Source organism: Hemicordylus capensis, chromosome 1 (genome assembly GCF_027244095.1).
Source record: "Hemicordylus capensis ecotype Gifberg chromosome 1, rHemCap1.1.pri, whole genome shotgun sequence".
Lineage (NCBI taxonomy): Eukaryota > Metazoa > Chordata > Lepidosauria > Squamata > Cordylidae > Hemicordylus > Hemicordylus capensis.
Genome location: NC_069657.1, coordinates 196,834,332 through 196,858,415, shown reverse-complemented (window position 1 = coordinate 196,858,415; position 24,084 = coordinate 196,834,332). Strand labels below are relative to the sequence as shown.

The following is a 24,084-nucleotide window of genomic DNA, read 5'->3' as shown; positions in this document are numbered from 1 at the left end:
ACTCATCCCAGAGAGAGTGAACATATTTAGCAAAACAAGCAGTGTTGTTAGCAATTTTTATCGCCAGACAGGTGGTAGATTTTTCGACTTAGGACATCCAACTTTCATCTCTTTGTCCCCTGGTGTGGTATGTTGCCTGCCGGCCATAGAAGACAAAGCACAATCCACTACAACAGAATTTGGCGGTGGGTGTTTTAGTAGAAAGTCATTATCTACTTCCTGAATACCCCTCTGCTAACTTGGCAAAGAGGCACCTTTTAATGTGGTGATTCTCTTTATTTAGCAAGCGGAGAGTAACTGGCCCTATCCACCCCCAGCACAGTACCTCCAGTGACTGTTGCTGGTGTCTGTCTTGTGTTTCTTTTTAGATTGTGAGCCCTCTGGGGACAGGGATCTATCTTATCTTACTGGCTGAGTGAGAGCCGTTGAGTTAAATAACTTGTAGATAGGGTCATCCACATCTTGAGCCTGGCTTCTTCAACGCCAAACCAAGTGCAGAAGCCATCTCAGATCTGTTTGTGATAGGAACGCATTTCCTTATTAGGAGACACTTTGTCACCTGGCACTGGGGGGTCATCAGGATGTTCAGAGGAACTCGTGCCAGTATAAGAGGAATCAGAATCTTAGTCATCTGTTAAGATTACAGTATGAGGCCCAGAAGGAACAGAACTGTCTTCTTAACGATTGTTTGAGTTGAAGATGTAGTGGCATTCACAGGCCACCGTCTGGGTGGGTTGACTCTTTTGGGATGAGGTTTAGGCATTTCGTCCTAAACCTCAAGGTTTAGGCGTCTGAGTAGACATGCTGGTTAGCTGAATAGGAGGTCTCGGCACTGAGGAATCATTTTTTCTTGGTGGCATAACCTGTGTCAACGTCAAAATCACAGCGGCAGTTAGTGTAGGCAGTGGAGTGACTGGGTCGACATCGAGACCATAGTAGCAGCAGGCTTCAGCAATTCTGGTGGAGGGCTTACTTGAGTGGCAATAGGCCGAGAATTGGTGTCGGGCCTCCCAGAGTCTATATTCTTGGTAATCAGATGGGAGTCTGGGGGAGCTTAGCTGTACCTGTGAAGCATCCCCTCCTCCGCCTCCATGAACTAAGCCTTGCATGGTAACATAGTCTATTGAGGAGAAGAGCTAGTCTTGTGGTAGCAAGCACGACTTGTCCCCTTAGCTAAGCAGGATCCACCCTGGTTGCATATGAATGGGAGACTATAAGTATGAGCACTGTAAGATATTCCCCTCAGGTGGTGGAGCCACTCTGGGAAGAGCAGAAGTTTTCAAGTTCCCTCCCAGGCTTCTCCAAGATAGGACTGAGAGAGATTCCTGCCTAGAACCTTGGAGAAGTCGCTGCCAGTCTGTGTAGACAATACTGAGTTAGTCAGATCAATGGTCTGACTCAGTATATGTTCCTATAGTCAGACTTTCCATGGATGCGGGCAGGTCTGCATTTGGAAAGCCAAAGGCGTCAAATGAGTAGAGAGATGAGCCCGAGATGGTGAGGTTCCTGCAGTCCTCAGTATCAAAAACGATGTTCTGTCCTCCTCGGTGTTGAGACCTTGGCTAAGAAACCCATAAAAGGTTGGTGCTGATAGAGTACTTTCAGTAGAATCCAACATATTCAAGAGACATTGGGCAGCACCAGGTCCCAAGCCGGCCTCCAGATCATCATCAGTATCAATGTTGAAAGAGATCGGGGAAGACACAGAACGGAGAGTGCCTGGAGAATGAAATTCCACAGGCGTCGCTGCATGTGACAGGGAACATTCATGGCATCGAGCAGTTGATACCATGGTCAGCATCAACTGCGTTGTCACTGTGGACATTGAAGCAGGCTGTCATGTTGTGGACACTAAAAAATCTAGCTCTACAATCTCCGGTGTCGATGGACGGGATTGAGGAGACATTGGGGCCAACTGAAGAGTTGAAAGCGTAGCCCACAAGGCAAGGTTAGTCTCATCACATCCAGTCTTGGCACCCTTCTTCTGGTGCTTCTTGGAAGGAGGCACCCCTTCGGCATTGGAGCTCCAATGTTGAGACTCATGCCCTTTTCGATGGGTTGAAGCAGAGGGCGGATTAGGCACCTTAAACGTATCAGTGGAAGACGTCAAAGCAATTCATGTTGAGGTTTTAGACTGTGCAATAGCAGACTCTGATGCCGACTCTGACACCAAGCTTGATGTCAGTCTCGATACTGTACTGGATGTCGAAGGTACGGTGGCTTCAGAAAGCCGGCCCACCACCTCATCCCACCTGCCCGCCACCTGCTGCTCCCAATGGCCGGGCTGGGCCCACCACCACCTGCTGCTCCCGCCAGTCAGCCAGTGGCAGGAGCAGCCCACTTCTCCCCGCCTGCCTGGTAGGCCGGACAGAAAACAGGCCCACCAACTCCGCCCACCCATCAGCCTGCTTGCTACTCCCAGTGGCCGGCCGGCCTGATTCTGCCTGCTCCCGGCGGATGGCCACTAACTGGAGCTAGCATCCATATTTTCTCCCATCCCCATTGCTAATGGGCAGCTGCTCGTGAACTCTCGCGAGAGCTGCCACACATGGGATTAGCGATGGGTACACCTAGGAGAAATATATAGAAGATGATGAGAATACTCAAGTTGCTGAGCGAGAGTACATTCTTAGTGTAAGCCGTTAAACAGTCTGAAGTTGTGTCCGAGAAAAATAGTTCATTAGAATGAAGAAATTAAAATGTCGAGAGAAAGAATAGTCTGGTCCGAGGATAATATTATATTGGTCATATTTCAATTTTGTTTTCCACAGAATAAAACTGTTCCAGTTCGAGGAGCTTACTGTACAAGGTGCTGACACAATGGCGGTCAGAAAGGAACTGAGGAGAAAATGCTAGCCCGTCTAAACTGAGCAAGTGCACCATGTGTGGGGTGGGGCTAAACACTTTGAGGGGCTAGTCAATTCTGCCCGAATGGTCCTACGCAGGTGGAGAACCCACTCTTATGAGTGCAATGGATCACAATCCAGATCTCCAAGTTCTTTGAATAGCAGGTGTCCTGTGAATTATTAGAACCCTTTATTAGAGGCAAAATGTGTAAAAGGGAGAGTGGATGAGCATTTGGGACAATGAGGCAGAGGAGGAGTTGGAGTTTTTCCATTCTGCTTTGTTGGAGTGGCTCTCCAGCAAAACTAGTTATTGATAGTGTTGCATCCACCATTTCACTCCAATACAATTCCTTTGAATATAGATGCTAAGAAAGCAACCAATCGAGGAATTCACACCTTTGCAAGCAAGGACACACATGCCCTAGCCTATAAACACATACACCCTCTAAAAAGCAGGGAAGAAAATTTTAACATGGTTTGCAAAAGGTACAATTTATTTTAATTAAAACAAAATTCAGAACTTCAAAGACAGTTACTCACTTCTCCTACATCATAAATTACTATTTGTCCTTCTGAATCTCCAACAGCAATCTCACGTCCAGAATTTGTCCATCGTACACGATTAAGGGCAGGATTACCTTCCACTGTAATGCTTGCTGTTGGCACCTGCACCAGCAGAAAAGGGAAAGAAGAAAAAAAACCTGAATCCAGTTTCCTCAGGATTTATATGAATTTTCTCAACTTCAATGCACCCCTCTATATGATTTAGCAAGTAGGTTAACAGTCTGCAGTGAACCCTTCACCCCACACAGCTCAAGCTGCTTGGTATGAGCCGGTCATTAGTATAGGCAGAGTTTGGCAACAGGCCTCCCGGTTAAAGGTTCAAAAGACTCTAAAAGGATATTGCAGACCTCTCCTTTATGAAGGCAAGCCTACTAGTAGACCCATCAAAAGGAAATTGTTATGGGTGAGATACTCCCCACACAAGAGATACCACTTGGAATGCTCAGTCGGGTGAGCAAACATGGCCATTTCCCCTCAGTTTAACGAAGTAGCCAGCAAAGATAAGCGAGAAGGTACTCACAGTAAACAAAAATGATTTGTACCTTTGCACCTGGGACGTCTTTGTTTCGAGAGAAGAGGCAAACAGAAAGCCACTTTCTCCATACACGTAGTTTGCACTTGCCTTTATCCAAAAGGACACACCTACACTGATCGAGCCCATTTTAACAATGAATACTTTTGGTTTGCAAGAATCTTCCTACCCTCCAGGGAGACATGACTGCTTGATTGACTGACTGCCTCAGGACATGTTTTACTGTATTTTTGTCTTATGAGAGCCACATGGCCTTGGACTCTACTCCAAAATGGACTTTCATATAGGCGAGCTGCGGCAGCTGCCCCTCATTCCTCTTCTCCGCTACACCCCACTCTCTACTCCTGAGAAAGGCACAGATTGCCCTTGATACAACAAATGCGCCTGGGAAGGACAGGTAATACTAACATCTCCGAGCCTCCTTGCCTCTTTTCTCAGCTCCCTCCGGACTCTCCAGACTCTTTATTATCGAAAACCTATAATTAGAATCTCCTTTAAAAACACTAGCCAAATTATTGAATTTCCTAACCAAACTCTTTTGCCTTTTGTAGCTCCCTATTTCTACCCTAAATAAAGCTTTGAAACCTTAAGTACGTCTCCTCATTATTTCCAATACACCAGACTTGCTTAAATTGATGCTATGACAGAACTGCACTCTAATCGAGCTAGTTTCCCCAAGTTAAACCAAAAGCACAGCTGGAACGCCTAGCCAATCACTCCTGTGCAACTTTGGTAACATTACTGGCATATTTCAAACTTTAAATACATTGACAAAGACTACTTTATTACATTAAATCATTATATGATCTTTTCAGTTAGAATGCTACAAAATTCTTTACAATACTTCATTACAGTGGCAGTAGTAATCAACATAAGCACATCATATGTAATAACAAGACACTGATTTTCTGCACAAAAGTACTACTAAACATTATGTAGCATTTCATTGACCGTGTCATTTCTTGATTTTATACAGTGCTCAGCACATTGCTTGCACTGTTATTTTGGTGTAGGAACAATACTAGCAAATCAAACTGCAGATTTGTCCCGCAGTAACATAAAATGCCAAATATCTCCTTTTTATGGTGGTATGATGAGCTGTGTTTGTGATCAAAAAGCACTCAGGAGGCAGAGACCTAGACCTATTTAAAATTAGCTGATCTCAGATATAAGACACCAGGGCAAAGGAATCCAAGAACGGACAAAGGAGAGAGCAAGCATATTGAGAAGTGCAAATGGTGTATGGTGCCATTTCATTTCTTGCTCTTTACAATAATCCCTGACTTTGCTTTAAGACCATGGGTTAGTTGAACACTGAGCTGTGTATGATAGTAAAAGACTCTGTGTACACTGGTCTTAAGAGTTGCTCTTTGGGATACACTGGGTGAGGATGCAAGGAATGTAATACACCTGTACTCTTTAAATAAATACAGCATATCTTCTTTTAAGGCAGTTAAATCACTCTTGCTAGATTTGAAATCCTGAACAAAACCCTGCCTTACCTCAGTATCATTGTTGAGATTCCATAGGTCGAGCCTTCCCATTCCATCCACACAAGCAAAGAGGGCAGGGTGGGTGGGTGACCACATCACATCATAAACATAGTCAGAGTTGTCTTCAAATGAGTATAAAGGCTTGTTGTTCTGGGAAAAAAACCACACACGCACAAACACACAAACACACTTGAATAAGGAAGGACGGAGATATATTTCATGATTCTCAAAACATTTAAGACTAGCCGACCCCCGCACAGAGCATCTGTGCGCCGGCTGTTTTCCCCTCCCTCTTCCTCCTGCCCCGTCTTTCCTCTCTTCCCCCTCCCTCTGGCCCCACGCTCTCCAGCCCTCCTCCCCTCCCAGGGTGACTGGGCAGTTTTTCCTGGTTCCACCTGCTGAGCTTGCTGCTCAGCCTATATAGGAAGACTGCCAGTGGCCACAGCCCCCAGAAGCCTGTTGGAGAGGAAGAGAAGAGGATACCATCTTCCCCAGGGTGTGAGGCTGGGGTGCCTGCCTGGCTACCTCTTCTCTTCTGCCCTCCCTGGTTGCCATCTGCCTCCCCCCAGGACTGCTTGCGGAGAGGCTTTGCAGGACTGGGGCTGTAAGGGTGACTGGGCAGTTTTTCCTGGTTCCACCTGCTGAGCTTGCTGCTCAGCCTATATAGGAAGACTGCCAGTGGCGGCGGGCCTGCCATCGGCGAGGTCGCCACCGAAGGGGTGACACCAAAGGGGGTCGCCCCTTTGGGGGAGAAACGAGGGCGAGGGCTGGACACTCTGTCCAACTATTTGTATAGAGGGAGGCATTCAATAGTGGGGCTTCTGTTTAATCAGTTTTAGGTTGTGCTGAGGTTGGTTGAAGTTGCAATGTGTGTGTGTTTGTCTGGAGATGGGGAGGCAGGGAGTGCCTTCGTTGAATGTGGGGCAGCTATTCCTGTGGTGGTGGGGAATAGAAGAAGTAACGCTGGCAGGTCAGCAGACTGTTCCAGGGGAAGGGTAGTCAGAAACCTAATAGATGTCTTCCTTTCCGGCTGTCCTGCCAGCTCATTGACCACGGGGAGCACTGCCAACATCCCACATAACCTTACCTTGCTCCTCTGCAATGCCAGGTCGGTCCAAAAATAAAAATAAAAAATCAGAACTCATCCATGATTTGATCATGGATGAAGGGGCTGACCTGGTGTGTATTACCGAGACTTGGTTGGGAGAGGCTAGTGGCCCAGTTTGGTCCGAGCTTCTCCCTCCAGGATATTCTGCAGAGGAGCAGGCGAGGGGACGTGGGTGGAGAGGTGGAGTGGCTGTGGTCTATAAGGATAACATCTCCCTTACCAGGGTCTCTGTTAGGGTATCGGAGCATATTGAATGTGTGTACTTGAGTTTGGGGACCAGGGATAGATTGGGACTTCTGTTAGTGTACCGATTGCCTCGCTGCCCAATGGAATCCCTTACTGAGCTCTCGGACTTGGTTGCGGAACTTGTGTTGGAGTCTCACAGACTTTTGGCGCTGGGGGACTTCAATGTTCATTTCGGGACCAATTTGCCCGGGGCAGCTCAGGAGTTCATAGCGGCCATGACAACTATGGGCCTATCCCAAGCAGTCTCTGGATCGACGCATATTGCAGGTCACACACTTGATTTGGTCTTTTACTCTGATCAGGGTGGTGTTCCGTGGGTGGGGACTCCTACGATCTCCCCATTGTCATGGACGGACCACCATCTGGTTAAGGTTGGACTTACAACCGCTTTCCACCTTCGCAGGGGCGAGGGGCCTATTATAATGGTCCGCCCGAAGAGGTTACTGGATCTGGAAGGATTCCAAGAAGCCTTGGAGGAATTTAATGTTGGCTCTGCTGGTGATTCCTGTTGATGCCCTGGTTGAGAATTGGAACAACTTGCTCACCAGGGCTGTAGACACAATTGCTCCTAAGCGTCCCCTCTGACCTGCTTCAAAATTGGCCCCTTGGTATACAGAAGATCGACGGGGGCTGAAGCGGCAAGGTAGGCGACTGGAGTGCAAATGGAGAAAAACTCGACTCGAATCCAACAGATTACGACATGGAGCACATTTAAAGATCTATGCTCAGGAGATACGTGCAACAAAGAAGCAGTTCTTTTCTCCCCGTATTGCCTCTGCGAGTTCACATCCAGCGGAGTTGTTCAGGATTGTGAGGGTACTAGTATCTGCCCCCTCTCCCTTGAACCATAATTTGGAAGCATCGGTTACCCGCTGTGGTGTGTTTAATGAATTTTTCACAGATAAAATCTGTCGGATTTGGGCCGACTTAGATGGAGACCCCACAATTAATTTGAGGTCTGAACTGGAGGTGTCTGACAACTCCTCTTATACGATTTGACTGAATCAATTTCAGTTTGTGACTCCTGAGGATGTGGACAAGCTGCTTGGATCGGTGAGGCCTACCACTTGTTCCCTTGACCCTTGTCCAACATGGCTTGTTCTATCTAGCAGGGAGGCTGTTGTAGGCGACCTGGTAGAAATCATAAATGCTTCTCTGAGGGATGACAGGATACCTCCTTGTCTTAAGAAGACAATTATTAGACCTCTTTTAAAGAAGCCTACATTAGATCCCTCAGAGTTGAGCAATTATAGGCCTGTTTCCAATCTCCCATGGCTGGGCAAGGTAATTGTGAGGGTGGTGGCCTCTCAGCTCCAGGTGGTCTTGGAGGAAACTGATTATCTAGACCCATTTCAAACTGGTTTTCGGGCGGGCTATGGGGTGGAGACTGCCTTGGTCGGCCTGATGGATGATCTCCAATTGACAGAGGAAGTGTGACTCTGTTGGTCCTCTTGGATCGCTCGGTGGCTTTCGATACTATGGACCATAGTATCCTTCTGGAACGTCTGAGGGGGTTGGGGGTGGGAGGCACTGTTGTACAGTGGTTCCGCTCCTACCTCTCGGACAGATTCCAGATGGTGTCGATTGGAGATTGTTGCTCTTCAAAATCTGAGCTTAAGTACGGTGTCCCTCAAGGCTCCGTACTTTCTCCAATGCTTTTTAATATCTACATGAAACTGCTGGGAGAGATCATCAGGGGATTTGGAGCTGGGTGTTACCAGTATGCTGATGACACCCAGATCTACTTCTCCATGTCAACTTCTTCAGGAGTTGGCATATCCTCCCTAAATGCCTGCCTGGAAGCAGTAATGGGCTGGATGAGGGAGAATAAACTGAAGCTGAATCCAGATAAGACGGAGGTACTTATTGTGCGGGGTCAGAACTCTAGAGACGATTTTGATCTACCTGTTCTAGACGGGGTCACACTTCCCCAAAAGGAACAGGTTCACAGTCTGGTAGTACTTCTGGATCAACGTCTCTCCTTGGTTTCTCAGGTTGAGGCAGTGGCCAGGGGTGCTTTCTATCAGCTCCGGTTGATACGCCAGCTGTGCCCGTTTCTTGAGATCAATGACCTCAAAACAGTGGTACATTTGTTGGTAACCTCCAGACTTGACTTCTGTAATGCGCTCTACGTGGGGCTGCCTTTGTACATAGTCTAGAAACTTCAGTTGGTTCAGAATGCGGCAGCCAGGTTGGTCTCTGGGTCATCTCATAGAGACCACATTACTCCTCTGTTGATGGAGCTACACTGGCTGCCAATAGGTTTCTGGGCAAAATACAAAGTGCTAGTTATAACTTATAAGGCCCTAAACGGCTTAGGCCCTGGGTTTTTAAGAGAGCGTCTTCTTCGTTATGAGCCCCACTGCCCATTGAGGTCACTTGAGGAGGTCCGTCTCCAGTTGCCACCAACTCGTTTGGTGGCTACACAGAGACGGGCCTTCTCGGCTGCTGCCCCGAGATTGTAGAATGCGCTCCCTACTGGGATACGATCCTCCCCATCTCTGGCAATTTTTAAAAAACACCTAAAAACACATCTCTTCAACCATGCTTTCTCAGCTTTTTAAAACTTGTTTTTAAATTGTTCTGATTATTTAATTGCTATTTTACAATGTTTTTAATTGTTAATCGTTTTATGCTTTATAATTTTTGTTTTAATTATTAACTGATTTTAATGGTGTTTTAATGTAAACCGCCCTGAGCCTTTTGGAAGGACGGTATAAATTTTTTAATTAATTAACTAAATTAATTAAAAAATATTCCTCCCCCCACCCACAGAACCTCGGCGGGTGGCCAAGTAGGGCCCCACCACCGCCGTTTTTTTCTCCCACCCGTCCGCCGCCACTTTTCTCTCCCCACTCCCCCCACAGGCCGGCTGGCCACCGCCTGCACTTTCTTCCCCCTCTCCTCCTCACTCCGCTGGAACTCTCACAGCATGGTTGCAAGAGTTCTGCCGCCAAATCCTGGACATGCACCGGCTAAGATAATTAATTATATAGATAACTGGAAGAGTATAAACATATAGTAGCAACAATAATTGATTTTGAATATAGAATCACAACAGGCCTCACAATAATTTTTCCTTGTTATGCAAGTGCTGCCCATACTATTAGAAAAGCAGCTTTCTTCATCAAGATATCCTGGGGCAAATGTTTTAAATCAAACCACCAATATCTCAATTTTAAAGAACTGTCTAGTCTCCATGCCTGCAGATACTCTTGGAAATGACACTGTAGTGTGCATCCTAATGGTTCAGAAGTCACTAGGCAAATAAAACAAACTGCACAGCTCAGAACATGATTTTCAGCACTTGGATCTTTTCATAATTAACTACGTTGGCCATGCCATTAAGGTTGGTGAGAAGTGGACTGAAACCACTTCTAAGCAACACAGGCTTCCCGCAAAGATAGCAAACACCTGTTTGCTTCAGAAAGAGCACAATTCTTAAATGTGACTTCAATCAATTCATAATCTCTAATTTTATCAATAAGTGCACTTATGAAATTGAAATATATATGGCAACAAAGCCAATATACAAGGAGCACAGTAATTTTGTTTTAATCACAATACTAAATGAAGATCAAAAACGTTTAAATGCAGCAGGGCTATGCAAAACCACTAGCTGTTGTGGGAGAGAATAGAGAGATCCATATTAACATGGATCATCTTAGCCCAGTTTAAAAAGGAAGAAGATAAATGAGTAAAAGCATTTTGAGGTCTACATATTACACACAGGGGCCGCTTCACTGCCATATTTCAACTATGTATTATAGCAGTGATGCTAAAACCTGATGTCCTCATACCAAGGTTAATGTTAATGACTAGGAATGGGCCCCAAAATGTTTGCCTCTTCAGAAAGGTGCCGAAACGCTTCAGCGCAGGGCTCCCTTAAGAGGAACACAGGGCATAAGAGGAACGTAGGGCAGGTCCTACCTGCCTGTCCTCCCAGCCCCTGCCACCCCGCCATGGTGCCGTTCAACTGGACATACCTCTGTGTAAGTGGCAGCTTGTGCTGCTTTCCCCTTTAAAACGCCATGCTGTGGTGACAGGATGCTTCCCCAGCATCCCTCTTGCAGAGTTGGCACATAAATGGTGCTGGCATATGTGTTGGCGCCATTTGCGGGGCCAGGGAAGCATCCCGTCGCCGCAGCACAACATTTTAAGAGGGGAAAGCAGCACAAGCTGCCACTTGCACTGAGGTATTCCCAGTTGAACAGTGCTGCGGCGGGGGCTTAGAGGATGGGCAGGTAGGACCTGCTTGCCTCCTACAAGACCCCTCACCGCCCTTGGAATGGCACCGAAGAGTTTCAGTGCACATCCCTATTAATGACAGAAGAGGGATCAAATTTGGCTCTATTTTACTATTTCTACAAGATGGCTTTCATTAACAAACTTTCAAGATAGGCCAAAAATTTCACTGTAGTTAACACCGTACTGAGAAAACAAAGCACCAGACATTTAGATACCTTAGTTGTCCAAAGCTTGACAGTCCAGTCAAAAGAAGAAGTGACAAAAAGATGAGAAAAATCAACAGGTCCAACAGCTGCATGGCAATGGATACCTGTGATTGGTCCTTGATGACCTTCAAACATTTCACTGATTCCAGCTTTGCTGTTTTAAACACACATATAATGAAGATGAAATGAATACAAAATACCAACTCAAGAAGGCAGCAGCCAAACTAACTCTGCCCTCACATTATTTTTGCTCATGCAGAGGGGTAGGGATAATTTCTCCGACACCCCCCTTCTCCTCTGCTGCCCAATATGCCCCAGAAATATGCCCATGAGAATCCCTCAGCAAGATATTTTCAGAGAGCTGGGACTAACAGAAATAACTCCTCCTGCCAGGGCTGTAGCAAGGTTGGAGTAGGTCCTGCAACGAAAGTGAAGATGGGCCCCCTGCCCCACTTTTTCCTCTGCTCCCCCCTGTTACAGAAGTGTAAGGACATAATGAAAAATAAATTATCTGCACACATTTTCTCTTATTCTTCTCAAGCATGCACACACACACACACACACACACACACACACACGCACGCGCACTTCCCCTGGCTCAGAAATATATATATTTAACTTGTATATTTTAACATGTATTTCTACTACATAGTCACCTTAAGTGGCGCAGCAGGGAAATGCTTGCCTAACAAGCAGAAGGTTGCTGGTTTGAATCCCCGCTGGTACTACATCGGGCGACAGTGATATAGGAAGATGCTGAAAGGCATAATCTCCTACTGCATGGGTGGAGGCAATGGTAAACCCCTCCTGTGTTCTACCAAAGAAAACCATAGGGCTCTGTGGGCGCCAGGAGAGGGCTTGTCTTTTTTGAAGCGGAGATAAGTCTTCCAATCACGAGCCAACAGCATGCCAGTAAGTTGGGGGAGGTGCAGAGGGGGAGTGAAGAGCAAGCTGTCATGTAACCAGTGGGCCCACTCCCTCAGGGGCCCAGAGAGGCTCCCCCCTCCCATTCAATTATAGCTATGTCCCTGCCTTGTGTGGACAAAACATTTTAAACGTGAGGACAGCATTAATCTGGTTGCTGCCCACCATTTACTAAAATCTGTTCAAACAAAGAAGAAATACAGCACAAGAGGTCAATGAAGCTCATGCAAGCTGGATGTTAATAAAGCTTCATCTTTAAGATACATAAATCTTGTACAGAAAAATGACACAAAAGATAAAAATAGTGTTATATGACCTGATTAATTTCACTTTTTTCTCAAGTACAAATTAAATATTCGGCTTGCAAAAATTAAGATGTTGCCCTCCAATAGGCATGAAGCTTCCAGAGTTATGTATATGATGATCCTGAAAAAAATTCTCATTCTGAAAATAGGAAGAAGGCATTCCCATTCCCAATAGTATCAAATACTGATTAAATGGAAGAACCACCAATTTTGGTTAGTTTTAAACCAAAATGCTGTAGAGCAAGGGTTGCTGTGTGTATGAGCTGAAACCTGGGCCTCAATTTCATTTAAGAAAGCAATTGATAAGATACAGCCAGACAATTTCGAAACAGATTGAACAGCAGGAGACATGCTGCCCAATTTAAGATTGATGCGTGATGCTACGGTTCAATTATCTAGAGAAGCAAGAGTTTTGAATGTTCTGCCACAATTCAAATGACCAGAACGATGGTTAATCTTCATCCTCCAAAATTCAAAAGGTATTCTTACCCAGAAGAAGGGAAATATTGATGTCAATATGAGTTTTGGGGAACTTGAATGAACACTCTTAATAGTGTGTACGTATATATTTTAAGTACAGTTACTCACATAACACTGCCAAGCAGTTAGAGAGCAAAACACACAAAGCTGCATTCTCTTACAAAAAAGCTGGAGTGGTTGGGGGTAGTGGTGGCGGGATTTCCTGCTTTAAAAGTGGAATCCCTGTTTTTGTTCACCTGCCATGCCGACATGCTGTGTACACAGAGCCTTCTTCACTTCCAACGACAAAGTTGTTGACATCTCCAACAGGGAAAGACATACAAGTGACAGCTACAGCCTTGGATTGCTTATGAACTAGCTCCATGCTATCCTGGGGAGAAAAAATACCAAATATCAATTTCTCCCCCCAGCTTGCTAACTTAACTTTTTGCCAAGGAACAAGAAAGATTTTGGTACTAATATTCAAATAAACACATTCTTATCGCTCTATCTTCTCAAGTTAAAAACACTTTATAAAGTAAACATATATGAACTATAAGGACAACATAGGTTTCCCCCCCTCAGAATGTCCTAGACAATACATCTGACTTATACTGACCTACAGATAATGCTTTTTCCACAAGACTACCTATACTTAGATTACTTATCATATTTGTATCCCACACTTTCCCCAGACAGATACATGGATGTTGTTCTCACAAGCATCCTGCAGGAATAGTTAGGCAGAGCGCTAGACACCCAGTAAGCTTAATCAATGAATAAGCATTTGAACCTAGGTGTCCCTACTCCAACACTATAAATTACACCTCATTGGCTCCCTCATTCAGAGAAGCATTTTTGAATACTTGGGGCTTGAACACAAAAGTTTTAAACTACACAAACAAATATTGAGCCGAGAAAATTTTAAATTAGTACAACTGTCAAATTTACTGTGATATTATTTCTACATTTGAACATTCAGGCCTTTGCATGTTTGAAAAGACAGATAGCATTAAAGTAATAAAGAGCATTTTGATATTTACCTGTGGCTGAGAAAGCATGTCCAGACTCCATGAGCAGATCTTTCCATCTGTTGAGATGCTGATAAGGTTGTGGGCATTCTGTGTCCCAACCACATTCACACAGTACACAGGATGCTAATGTAAAAGTGGGCAACATAGATTAACAAAGTTCCTCAGAGTAGAGACTTCATGCAAAGGCCAATATGTTTTTAAAATTACCATTCCAGTTAACGATGAAGCACACAAAGTATCTGAACACATAAGGCTTCCCAGAAAAGAGCATGTGGTCCCCAACTAGGAAGCAGAAGAAATCTGGCAGGGTGTGAGGTCTAGATGTAGGCTGCCTAGCTCCCCTGTAGTACCCCAAACTTGTCTCAAATACAGAAGGCAGTGCTGGTACAAGTGATGCAAAGGGGTAGTCTATCAAGTATGTCACACATCAAGGTGCAGGAGAAGAATGGTTATGACAGGAACACTTGTTAAGTGAGACAAAATTGAATGAGTTAGAAAAATGGATTAAATAAAGGCTTTAAGAGTAAAGTTTTGCCAATGAAGCACAAAGCATAGCTGATACAGCTGCTTGGCCAAGGAAACTGTGTGCTGGAAGTATAGTTAGCAACTTGTATGCATGCCAGAGCCTGATACTTCATCAACAAAATAAATGTATGCCTGAATAGGAATGTGTGGACACGTGAATTATTGCAGGTACGATCCCCACTCCAATATGGATAATGCAGAGTACTTGAAAGCCAGAGGAAATACATAGGAATATAGGAAGCTGCCATATACTGAGTCAGACCCTTGGTCCATCTAGCTCAGCATTGTCCACACAGACTGGCAGCAGCTTCTCCAAGGTTGCAGGCACGAATCTCTCTCAGCCCTATCTTGAAGATGCCAGGGAGGGAACTTGGAACCTTGTACTCTTCCCAGAGTGCCTCCATCCCCTGAGGGGAATATCTTACAGTGCTCACACATCAAGTCTCCCATTTATATGCAACCAGGGCAGACCCTGCTTAGCTAAGGGGACAAGTCATGCTTGCTACCACAGGACCAGCTCTCCTCTTCATAACATGAATGAGTGAGTGGGAATACTTCAAGACTTAACAATATGAAGTGGTGACCTATCTTCAAGGTAGAAAAGGTGGCTAGAACAGGATCTGAACCACTTAAAAAAATAAAAATGCCAGGCTTATACAAGAAAATAGAGACAGACACAGAGAAAAAGGTAGATGTAGAAAGATGGCCTGCCATAAAAAAATTGTTAAGCACAGAGCATTTATAAGGAAGTTCAGTTTCTTGCAGAAGCATTGAATTAGAAAATTGAAAAACTATTGCTATTTGCCTTGTATATACATTGTTCTATATTAAGAAATGAATGGGTTAAATTGTAAATAAGCAAGTACTTTTTATGGATGTTACTCCAGCCCTTACCGTATGAGCAGCAGCTGAAAGGGGAGTTCTCTGAACTGGGGTTCGCTTATTGCTGCGGTTATCCCACAGTACAATCTGTCCTGAATATGTGCCACCAACCACCAAATTTGGATGAAATTTTGCAAAAGTAGCAGACATCACCGCTGACTGCAAGGGAAGGGGGGGAAAGAGAATGTAAACGTTATTTCAGTATGACTACCCAATAGAAGTGTTTTGCTTTCAAAGTGACATTAAGGACTGAATCAATCAACAAACCGATTTGGGCAAATAAATGCATATTTGAATGGCTAGTGAAACCATTTTAACCATAGAATGTTAGCATATCACATTATATAGTTTTAATAGGGCTAAATGTACTTTCAGAATTGTAACTTCTTACAAAAAATGCTTGTATTTCAGCTTGAGATAACTGGAGTTGTACATTTTTACTTCCAACTAATCTGTTTTATAACTACATCTGTTTTCTGCTTAAAACATGTGTTTCAACTTAACCGGCTTTAAATCCTCAGGCCATGTGCATTTTATTCAGAGGTCTAAGGTCTGGATGTACATGTTTAATCACAATTCCTGAAAAACTGACCTACCTCCACCCCCCACGAATTCATTTTTATGCACCAGAAGAAATACAGAATTGTATGCATACTTAATAATAATGTTAGAAAGGCTGCCACATACAAACCTTTAAAAAAGATGAATGGGTTATTCAGCTGTCAACATGTGTTTGCAAACACATGCAGTTTAAAGTTCATGCCTGCCCAATGAAGTCATTACATTGACAAGTAGAAGGCGGCGCTTGTCCACATCCATCAACATAAAATCCTTACCCTGGCAAGACAGGAACTCACATCATACCTGGCAGTGAAAGACATATTCTGGAGTTGTTTTTTTGTATTTCATATTCCACACAAGAGCCACTCCATCAGGCTCATGAGGGGCATCTTCATTATTGTTATAGGAGGCTACCAACAACTCTGGGTACTAGACATAAAAAGAAATGGAACATTAAAACAGTAAAACTACCCTATGTTTCAGACAACCTATAAACATTCAGATGAATTAAGAATAATACTAATTTGTAAGGGTCAGAAAATATTTGACAGATACACCTATACTAGCAACTTCAAAATTTAACAATACAAAAAGATTTTGGTGTTGTGCTTTGGTACACGCAGGATACATCAGTTTTACAGTGTAGACTGTTGTTTCTTTATGATGCCTTGTGGATATTCTATTCTTTCTATCCACAAAATTAGGTGCTGTGCATTCAATTTATACAATTGTGACCTATTACAACAGGTAAATGAGAAAAAAGTGTATTTGCTAAAGAAGCTTCTACAGGAAAGATTTTTAAAAGATGTTATTGTTACCTGAGATGACCAATCCAAGCAACTAACAACACGATGTTTAGACCACCGCTCATCAAAAAACTGCCTGTTTAAGGACAGTTTAGCACCTGCCTGGATTTCTCTGCAAGAACAATTGGAAAAGGCAGATTTAGGATCACCTTTAGTTAGCTTCAAAACACATGCGGCTAAGCATTTTAGATTCCCATATTACCCTTCTTTGTCTTCTAAGTCTCGCCCACTGTAGTCAAAGAAAATGTTAATTTGCTCAGAAAGAGCTCTTTCTACAATCCTTGTTGAATGGTCAAAGAAGCTCAAAAATTCTTCAGAATGCAAAATCTGTTGCTTTTCTTCTTCTGTCAGTTCATGAGGGGCAACTGGGGAAAGATTAGATTTGGAGGTTTATTTTTAACTGCCAGATTAAAAAAAGAAATTAAAGCAATTTTCAAACAGAAACTTAGATTTTAGGTGGCAATTACAATTATGTAAATTTGAAAATCCTCTAGCACTTCATATAATGCTTTTTATTATTCAAATTGTATTATTTCTCATTTGGTATATATTAAAAGGGAAACATACAAGGTCAAGAAAGAATTTAAGAAGAACAACAGAGTTTCATTTACATCGTGTATTCTAAATGAAGTGTTTTATACCTTCCTCCTCCTCCTCCTTTTTCAAAGTGTTATCTTCTTCAGGCTCGACTGGTGGTTTTTGTACCACTGCATCATCTTCATCATCATCATCTGAAGAGACCGAGAATGTCAACAACATTCTGAACACTGTGCAATAATATTGCAGGCAGAACATACTCACTTCAAGCATACAAGATAGATAACTGAATATGTTTATGCATATGTCATTTGCTCCACCTAAAGGGACTCTCTTACTACAATGCAGTGGTTAAGACGAGGATTGCGCTTACTAAGTAAGCCAGAAGTAAACTGGATAGTTCACTGAAACTCAAGTATGTAGTACACTGCTCTGGGCTCCTTGGAGGAAGAGCAGGATATAAATGTAATAATAATAATAATAATAATAATAATAATAATAATACCACCACCCCCAGTGAGGCACTACCTTGTTGTGGTTGTGGGGCTTGTGTGTTCTGAGGAAGGTGAGAGCTTTGCCAGAGGTCCAACCATACTGGACAGGTCTCACCAGGAGCCAGACAAAGAGTGCCTCTCCCATCAACAATATGGTGAGACGTAACTTTAATAAATCTATACCGGATTGGTCGTCGCCCGGGTCAACAAGGACCGTGCCAGGTACTGGAGTCCCTGGACATCTGGTGGCAAGTGGGCAACAGGACTCAGGATCTTCAGTTGAGCAACCAGGGCTGAAGACAGCAAAGTTACTGGAAGAAACGTCGCTTAACCGAAAAAAATATACGAAAAATGCCAACAAGGAAATAATGATCTACTATTACAAGTCTAGTCCAACTAAAAGAGGTTATTTAAAAAGAATGTACCAAATTTGGAAAGAGAAGCATTCAGATACAGAAATCACAGAACAAAGGCTAGCAGACCAGAGAAGATTCATAATAAGAAATAAAGTATTCACAGGAGTAGAGCTGGAAGAACTGCAAAGAGCAACACAGGCTCAAGATATGGAAGAAGAATTACCACCAACTAAAGAAGTTGTTCAGGCGCAGGTGGAGGAGGTGTTGGAAATAGAGGATGCTACTGTTGCTGAACTGTTTCAAAATCAAAACCAGGCAACTTCCCCTTTGCCTTCACCTCAAAAACCCAAATGCCGTTTAACAGAAAAGCAACAAGAACTAAAGCAAAAAATGACTGAGCACATGAACCAAACAACCACCAGGGTTCGACTTCCAGCTCTAAAAACAGTTGCCAAAAAACAACTTACTCAGGCATTAAAAGATGTCAGTGCTGCACTTGCAGAAATAACAACCAATAATTTGCAAGAAACAAACCAACTAATGTACAGTGCAGCAACAATAACAACACAAGAGCTCAGATATAAGATCAGTGGACCTGTAAAAAAAGAAAGCAGTACATCACCTAAATGGAAGATTAGATTAGAAAATAAATCTCCAGGCTCAGATCAGATGCTAGTAAATTGAAAGATATGAAAGACAAGAAGCTGAAGAATGAAAACACCAAACAGTATCTAATCCAAAAATACCACCTAGATTCAAGGAAAATTAGAGAAGTCCTGGAAATAATCAAGCAGCAAATAACAGCAGTGTCAAAGAAGATTAGCAGATACGAAGCCAGAATCACACAACACAGGCAGAATCTCCAATTCCAGTCGAATCAGAGACGTTTCTACCAAAGCATAGAAGGAGAAACTGCAATAAACGTAGAAACACCAAATAAAGAAGAAACAGTGCAATTCTGGGGGAAATTATGGGACAATCCAATAGATTATAATAAAAAAGCAGGCTGGATAAAAGAGATCAAAAAATGTAACCAACAAATGCAAGATCTAATAATAACACCAGAATTAATAAGTGAAAGAGCAAAGAAAATTAAAAATTGGACTGCGCCAGGCGACGATGAACTTCATGGCTTTTGGCTTAAACACCTAACAAGCCTTCATAAACAACTATCAAAACAGTTCAATCACATTTTGCAAGGAGGTGATATTGAACAATGGCTAACAACTGGGAAAACTCATCTCATCATGAAAGACCCAGCAAAAGGTGCAGTTCCAAGTAATCATAAACCGATAACCTGCCTGCCAACCATGTTCAAATTATTAACTGGAATAATAGCAGATGAAGTGATGCAACACTTATTAACTAACAAACAGCTTCCAGTTGAACAGAAAGGAAATTGCCCAAACATCAGAGGCACAAAAGACCAGCTGCTGATTGACAAAATGATTTTAGAAAATGGCAAGAGAAGAAAAACCAATCTAAGTGTTGCATGGATTGACTACAAGAAAGCCTTCGATTCATTGCCTCACACATGGATACTAAAATGTTTAGAAACAACTGGTGTCAGCAAAAACATTCAGATATTTATCAAAAAAGCAATGAGCATGTGGAGTACACAGTTAACAATCAATGGCGAGGCACTTGGACAGGTTAGCATTAGAAGAGGCATTTTCCAAGGGGACTCACTGTCCCCTCTGTTGTTTGTAATCGCCATGACCCCACTTTCACAAATACTAAACAAAACAGACCTCGGATACCAAACATCTAAAACATCAAGTAAAATCAACCGTCTGCTGTACATGGACGATCTGAAGTTGTATGGAAAGTTCCAGTCAGAAATCGAATCACTGCTAAACACTGTCTGTATATTCAGTAGCGATATAGCAATGGAGTTTGGACTAGACAAGTGTGCTGCATTAAAAATGAAAAGAGGAAAAATAACAAAAACAGAAGGAATAGAACTGCCCAATGGAAGCAACATCAAGAACCTGGAAGAGAAAGAACATTACAAATACTTGGGCATTCTCCAGGCAGATAACATCGCACACACTGAAGTTAAAAGAAAAATGGGAAGTGAATACATCAGGAGAGTTAGAAAAATCCTCAAGTCCAAACTCAATGGCAGGAACACCATACAGGCCATAAACACCTAGGCTATACATACACTGCAGGAATAATAGACTGGACCCAGGCAGAGCTAGAGACGCTAGATCGGAAGACCAGGAAAATCATGACCATCAATCACGCTCTGCACCCCCGCAGTGATGTTGATAGGTTATACCTCCCTCGCAGCTCAGGTGGAAGAGGAATGCTGCAAGTCCATCAAACAGTAGAGGAGGAGAAAAGAGGCCTTGAAGAATATATAAGGGAGAGTGAAGAAGATGCACTTCAAATGGTCAAGAACGAGAAACTATTCAACACCAATCAAACAAAGCAGGCCTACAAGAAAGAACAAGTCAAGAACCGAGCAAAAAAATGGAAAAATAAGCCACTGCATGGTCAATATTTACACAATATAAGTGGAAAATCAGACATCACCAAGACCTGGCAATGGCTTAAGAATGGCAACTTGAAGAAAGAAACAGAGGGTTTAATACTGGCTGCACAAGAACAGGCACTAAGAACAAATGCAATAAGAGCAAAAGTAGAAAAATCCACAACAAACAGCAAGTGCTGCCTTTGTAAAGAAGCAGATGAAACCGTGGACCACCTAATCAGCTGTTGTAAAAAGATCGCACAGTGACTACAAGCAAAGGCATGACAAGGTAGCAGGGATGATACACTGGAACATCTGCAAAAAATACAAGCTACCTGTAGCCAAGAATTGGTGGGACCATAAAATTGAAAAAGTTGTAGAAAATGAAGATGTAAAAATATTATGGGACTTCCGACTACAAACAGACAAACATCTGCCACACAATTAGTGATGTGCACGGTCCGGAGAAGTCCGGACCGGCACCGAAGGGGGGCCTTGTTTTTAGGGTGGGGAGGGCTTGCTTAGCCCTCCCGCCTCCTTGCCCCCGCCAGCGCCCGTATTTAACAGTATAGGGGCGCTGGAAACCAGCCGCCCCCCCGCCGCGGCGGCGGTGAAAGAACTCCCCAAGCCAGCCCTCCCTCCCTCCCAGCTAGCTGCCCGCCCGCACACCCACCCACCCGCTCGCTCACCCGCTCACTGGATAAGAAACGAGAGGAGCTCCGGCACAGAGCTCCTCTCGTTCGGAAGGCCTCCTGCAGAATGGCGGCTTGCGCGCGCGCGCATGCGCGCACCGCAAAGCACGCCGTTCTCCGGAGGCCCGGTCTACCCAGCGATCGGAGGCCCGGTCTACCCGCCGGGAAAGGGCCGGGTAGACCGGGCCTCCGATCGCTGGGTAGTCCGGGCCTCCGGCTATCGGAGGCCCGGTCTACCTGGCCCTTTCCCGGCGGGTAGACCGGGCCTCCGGAGAACGGTGTGCTTTGCGGCGCGCGCATGCGCGCGCGCAAGCCGCCATTCTGCAGGAGGCCTTCCGAACGAGAGGAGCTCTGTGCCGGAGCTCCTCTAGTTTCTTATCCAGTGAGCGGGTGAGCGAGCGGGTGGGTGGGTGTGCGGGCGGGCAGCTAGCTGGGAGGGAGGGAGGGCTGGCTGGCTTGGGGAGTTCTTTTGCGGCGGCGGCGGCAGCTGGTTTCCAGCGCCCCTATACTGTTAAATACGGGCGCTGGCGGGGGCAAGGAGGCGGGAGGACTAAGCAAGCCCTCCCGCCCTTAAAGGCATACCCCCCACCCGGACCCGAACCAGGCAGGGCCGGACCGGTCCGGCAGTTCGGCCATTCTTTGGAATGGCTGCCGGACCAGTTCGGGCACACCGCTACACACAATACACCAGATATAACTGTAGTCGAGAAGAAAGAAAAACAAGTCAAAATAATCGACATAGCAATACCAGGGGATAGCAGAATAGAAGAAAAAGAAATAGAAAAAAATCACCAAATACAAAGATCTACAAATTGAAATTGAAAGGCTGTGGCAGAAAAAGACCAAAATAATCCCAGTGGTAATTGGCGCCCTGGGTGCAGTTCCAAAAGACCTTGAAGAGCACCTCAACACCATAGGGGCCACAGAAATCACCATCAGCCAATTACAAAAAGCAGCTTTACTGGGAACAGCCTATATTCTGCGACGATATCTGTAACAGCAGCAACAAGACTGACAATAAAATTCAGCCATCCTAGGTCCTTGGGAAGGACTCAATGTCTGGATGAAACAAACCAGTCAATAACACCTGGCTGACTGTGTAAATAAATAAATAAATAAATAAATAAATAAATAAATAAATAAATAATTTTCACAACATATCTGCAGTCACATAAGCCTGTGTAATCCAGATGAAAACCCTCAAGCTCAGATTTCCATTTTGAATTTCTAACCTCTTCCCAGCATTTGTCATTCCAGACAGAACACACCAACACCACAGCTTTATGTAACATGCTGACATATTAATGCTGCTGAATAAAGAAAATCAAGTGTCTTAAATAGCCTACAGAGCTGCTGCTTCCTTGTGATATGAAACCATCAGTGTCTAATGGTTTTCATATAGCAAAGATGACTTACATTAGTTTTCAGGATGCTAGTCGGAAAAGCAAATGTTGCTAAAGATAATAGCAGAGAGATTACATCCTCTTTTCTGTCATTCTAAATGCAAGTCTCATTATCTGTATCATGTTTGCCAATGAGCATTTTAAAAGCAGAATATGTTTTGCTTAATTGCAACAAATAATGTGAAGTGTTAATGTTCTGGAATACTGAGAAGGTTTGTGGCAATTTTTGCATTACTACGTTTTCGCCTTTGAACAATGCAACCCAGAAAACAACTTTAAATGACTTAGTGTTATAGAACATGCATTTCCTCCCTTTTCTTTCTTTGCTTCCTAGGGCAAGTTTCTCAAAAAAAGACTACTTTTTATTGGTTAAACAGCTATATCATCTGTCCATAAGAGAATGGCAGCAGGAGCCTACAGCAGACTCATCACAAGTAATGAGACAGGATTCAACAACAGGGACTTGTTTGTTGCAGTCATCCCTCTGACCCATGTTCAAAGTCACCAATGGGGTGTGTGTGTGTGTGGTGGGGGGAGACACATTTGAGTGGTCAAGAGATGGGAACCAGCTGCCAAGCCATGATCCCAGCAGCCAGGCCAGCTGACTAGACAGAAGCAACCAGATGGTATTGCTGGGATTGTCTCTCCCCGCTCTGAGGTGGCAATGGGATGGCACAGCATTTTTCTGCCTGACTGCTTCCAATCATGTTTTTTCTCCAATGGCAAGCCTGTGCAATTACTAGCTCTCCAGGAGGTCTACAGACAAGCCTTTACCCTGCAAACAAAAATACAGCTTGTAGCCCTACCAGCTGCCAAACCACACACATAGTGATAGGCTGGAGTGAGATCTGAAAAAATCTTTCTAACTCCATAGTTAGGGCAATAAAAATATAACTGTACCTGAAGGAATGAATGCTTTAAATGACACCATATAATGCACACAATAATACAAACTCCAACTTAATCAAAATGATAATGACGTATGCCAATCCCACATTATATGAAATTGAGCGATTTTTACGTTCTGACAAGTTTACAGAACTAGGATAAATGGCATGAATGATTTCAATATATGCTCATACTTCTGAACCAAATGGTGAAGGTTAAAATCTTTCCTTTCAAGGGCCTCAATCAGCCACAAAGGAAAACAGTAATCACTGTCTTTTCAGCCAGCCCAACCGCATTTGTCAGCCCTTTCTCCGTCAATGCAGCCAGAGCAATCAACCTGCCAAACATTCAGAATGGAAAAACAATCTGAAAATACAGGGTATAATGCACCTGCCAGTGAAAATAGCCATTTCAAGAAAAGCTAGTGATCTCAGTGACCCTGCTGAGGAGGCGGTGGTGCAAAGGGGAAAGAACGCGTAAAAGAATTCTTAGTGAT

At 43.9% G+C, this 24,084-nt stretch overlaps 1 protein-coding gene across 7 annotated transcripts in view; it reads right to left on the bottom strand.

Moving 5' to 3' along the window:
* The window catches only part of DYNC1I2 (dynein cytoplasmic 1 intermediate chain 2), an 83,284-nt gene that overhangs the window by 4,951 nt on the left and 54,249 nt on the right, over positions 1 to 24,084 (bottom strand). For all 7 annotated transcript variants that reach the window (XM_053266104.1, XM_053266081.1, XM_053266123.1 and 4 more), the window contains 10 exons: positions 17,381 to 17,470; positions 16,942 to 17,104; positions 16,752 to 16,851; positions 16,237 to 16,362; positions 15,385 to 15,531; positions 13,975 to 14,088; positions 13,189 to 13,322; positions 11,253 to 11,397; positions 5,445 to 5,585; positions 3,387 to 3,512 (listed from right to left, as the gene is read on the bottom strand). In XM_053266104.1, the coding sequence (XP_053122079.1) occupies positions 3,387 to 3,512; positions 5,445 to 5,585; positions 11,253 to 11,397; positions 13,189 to 13,322; positions 13,975 to 14,088; positions 15,385 to 15,531; positions 16,237 to 16,362; positions 16,752 to 16,851; positions 16,942 to 17,104; positions 17,381 to 17,470 (1,286 nt within the window). The remainder of the gene's footprint in view (positions 1 to 3,386; positions 3,513 to 5,444; positions 5,586 to 11,252; positions 11,398 to 13,188; positions 13,323 to 13,974; positions 14,089 to 15,384; positions 15,532 to 16,236; positions 16,363 to 16,751; positions 16,852 to 16,941; positions 17,105 to 17,380; positions 17,471 to 24,084) is intronic.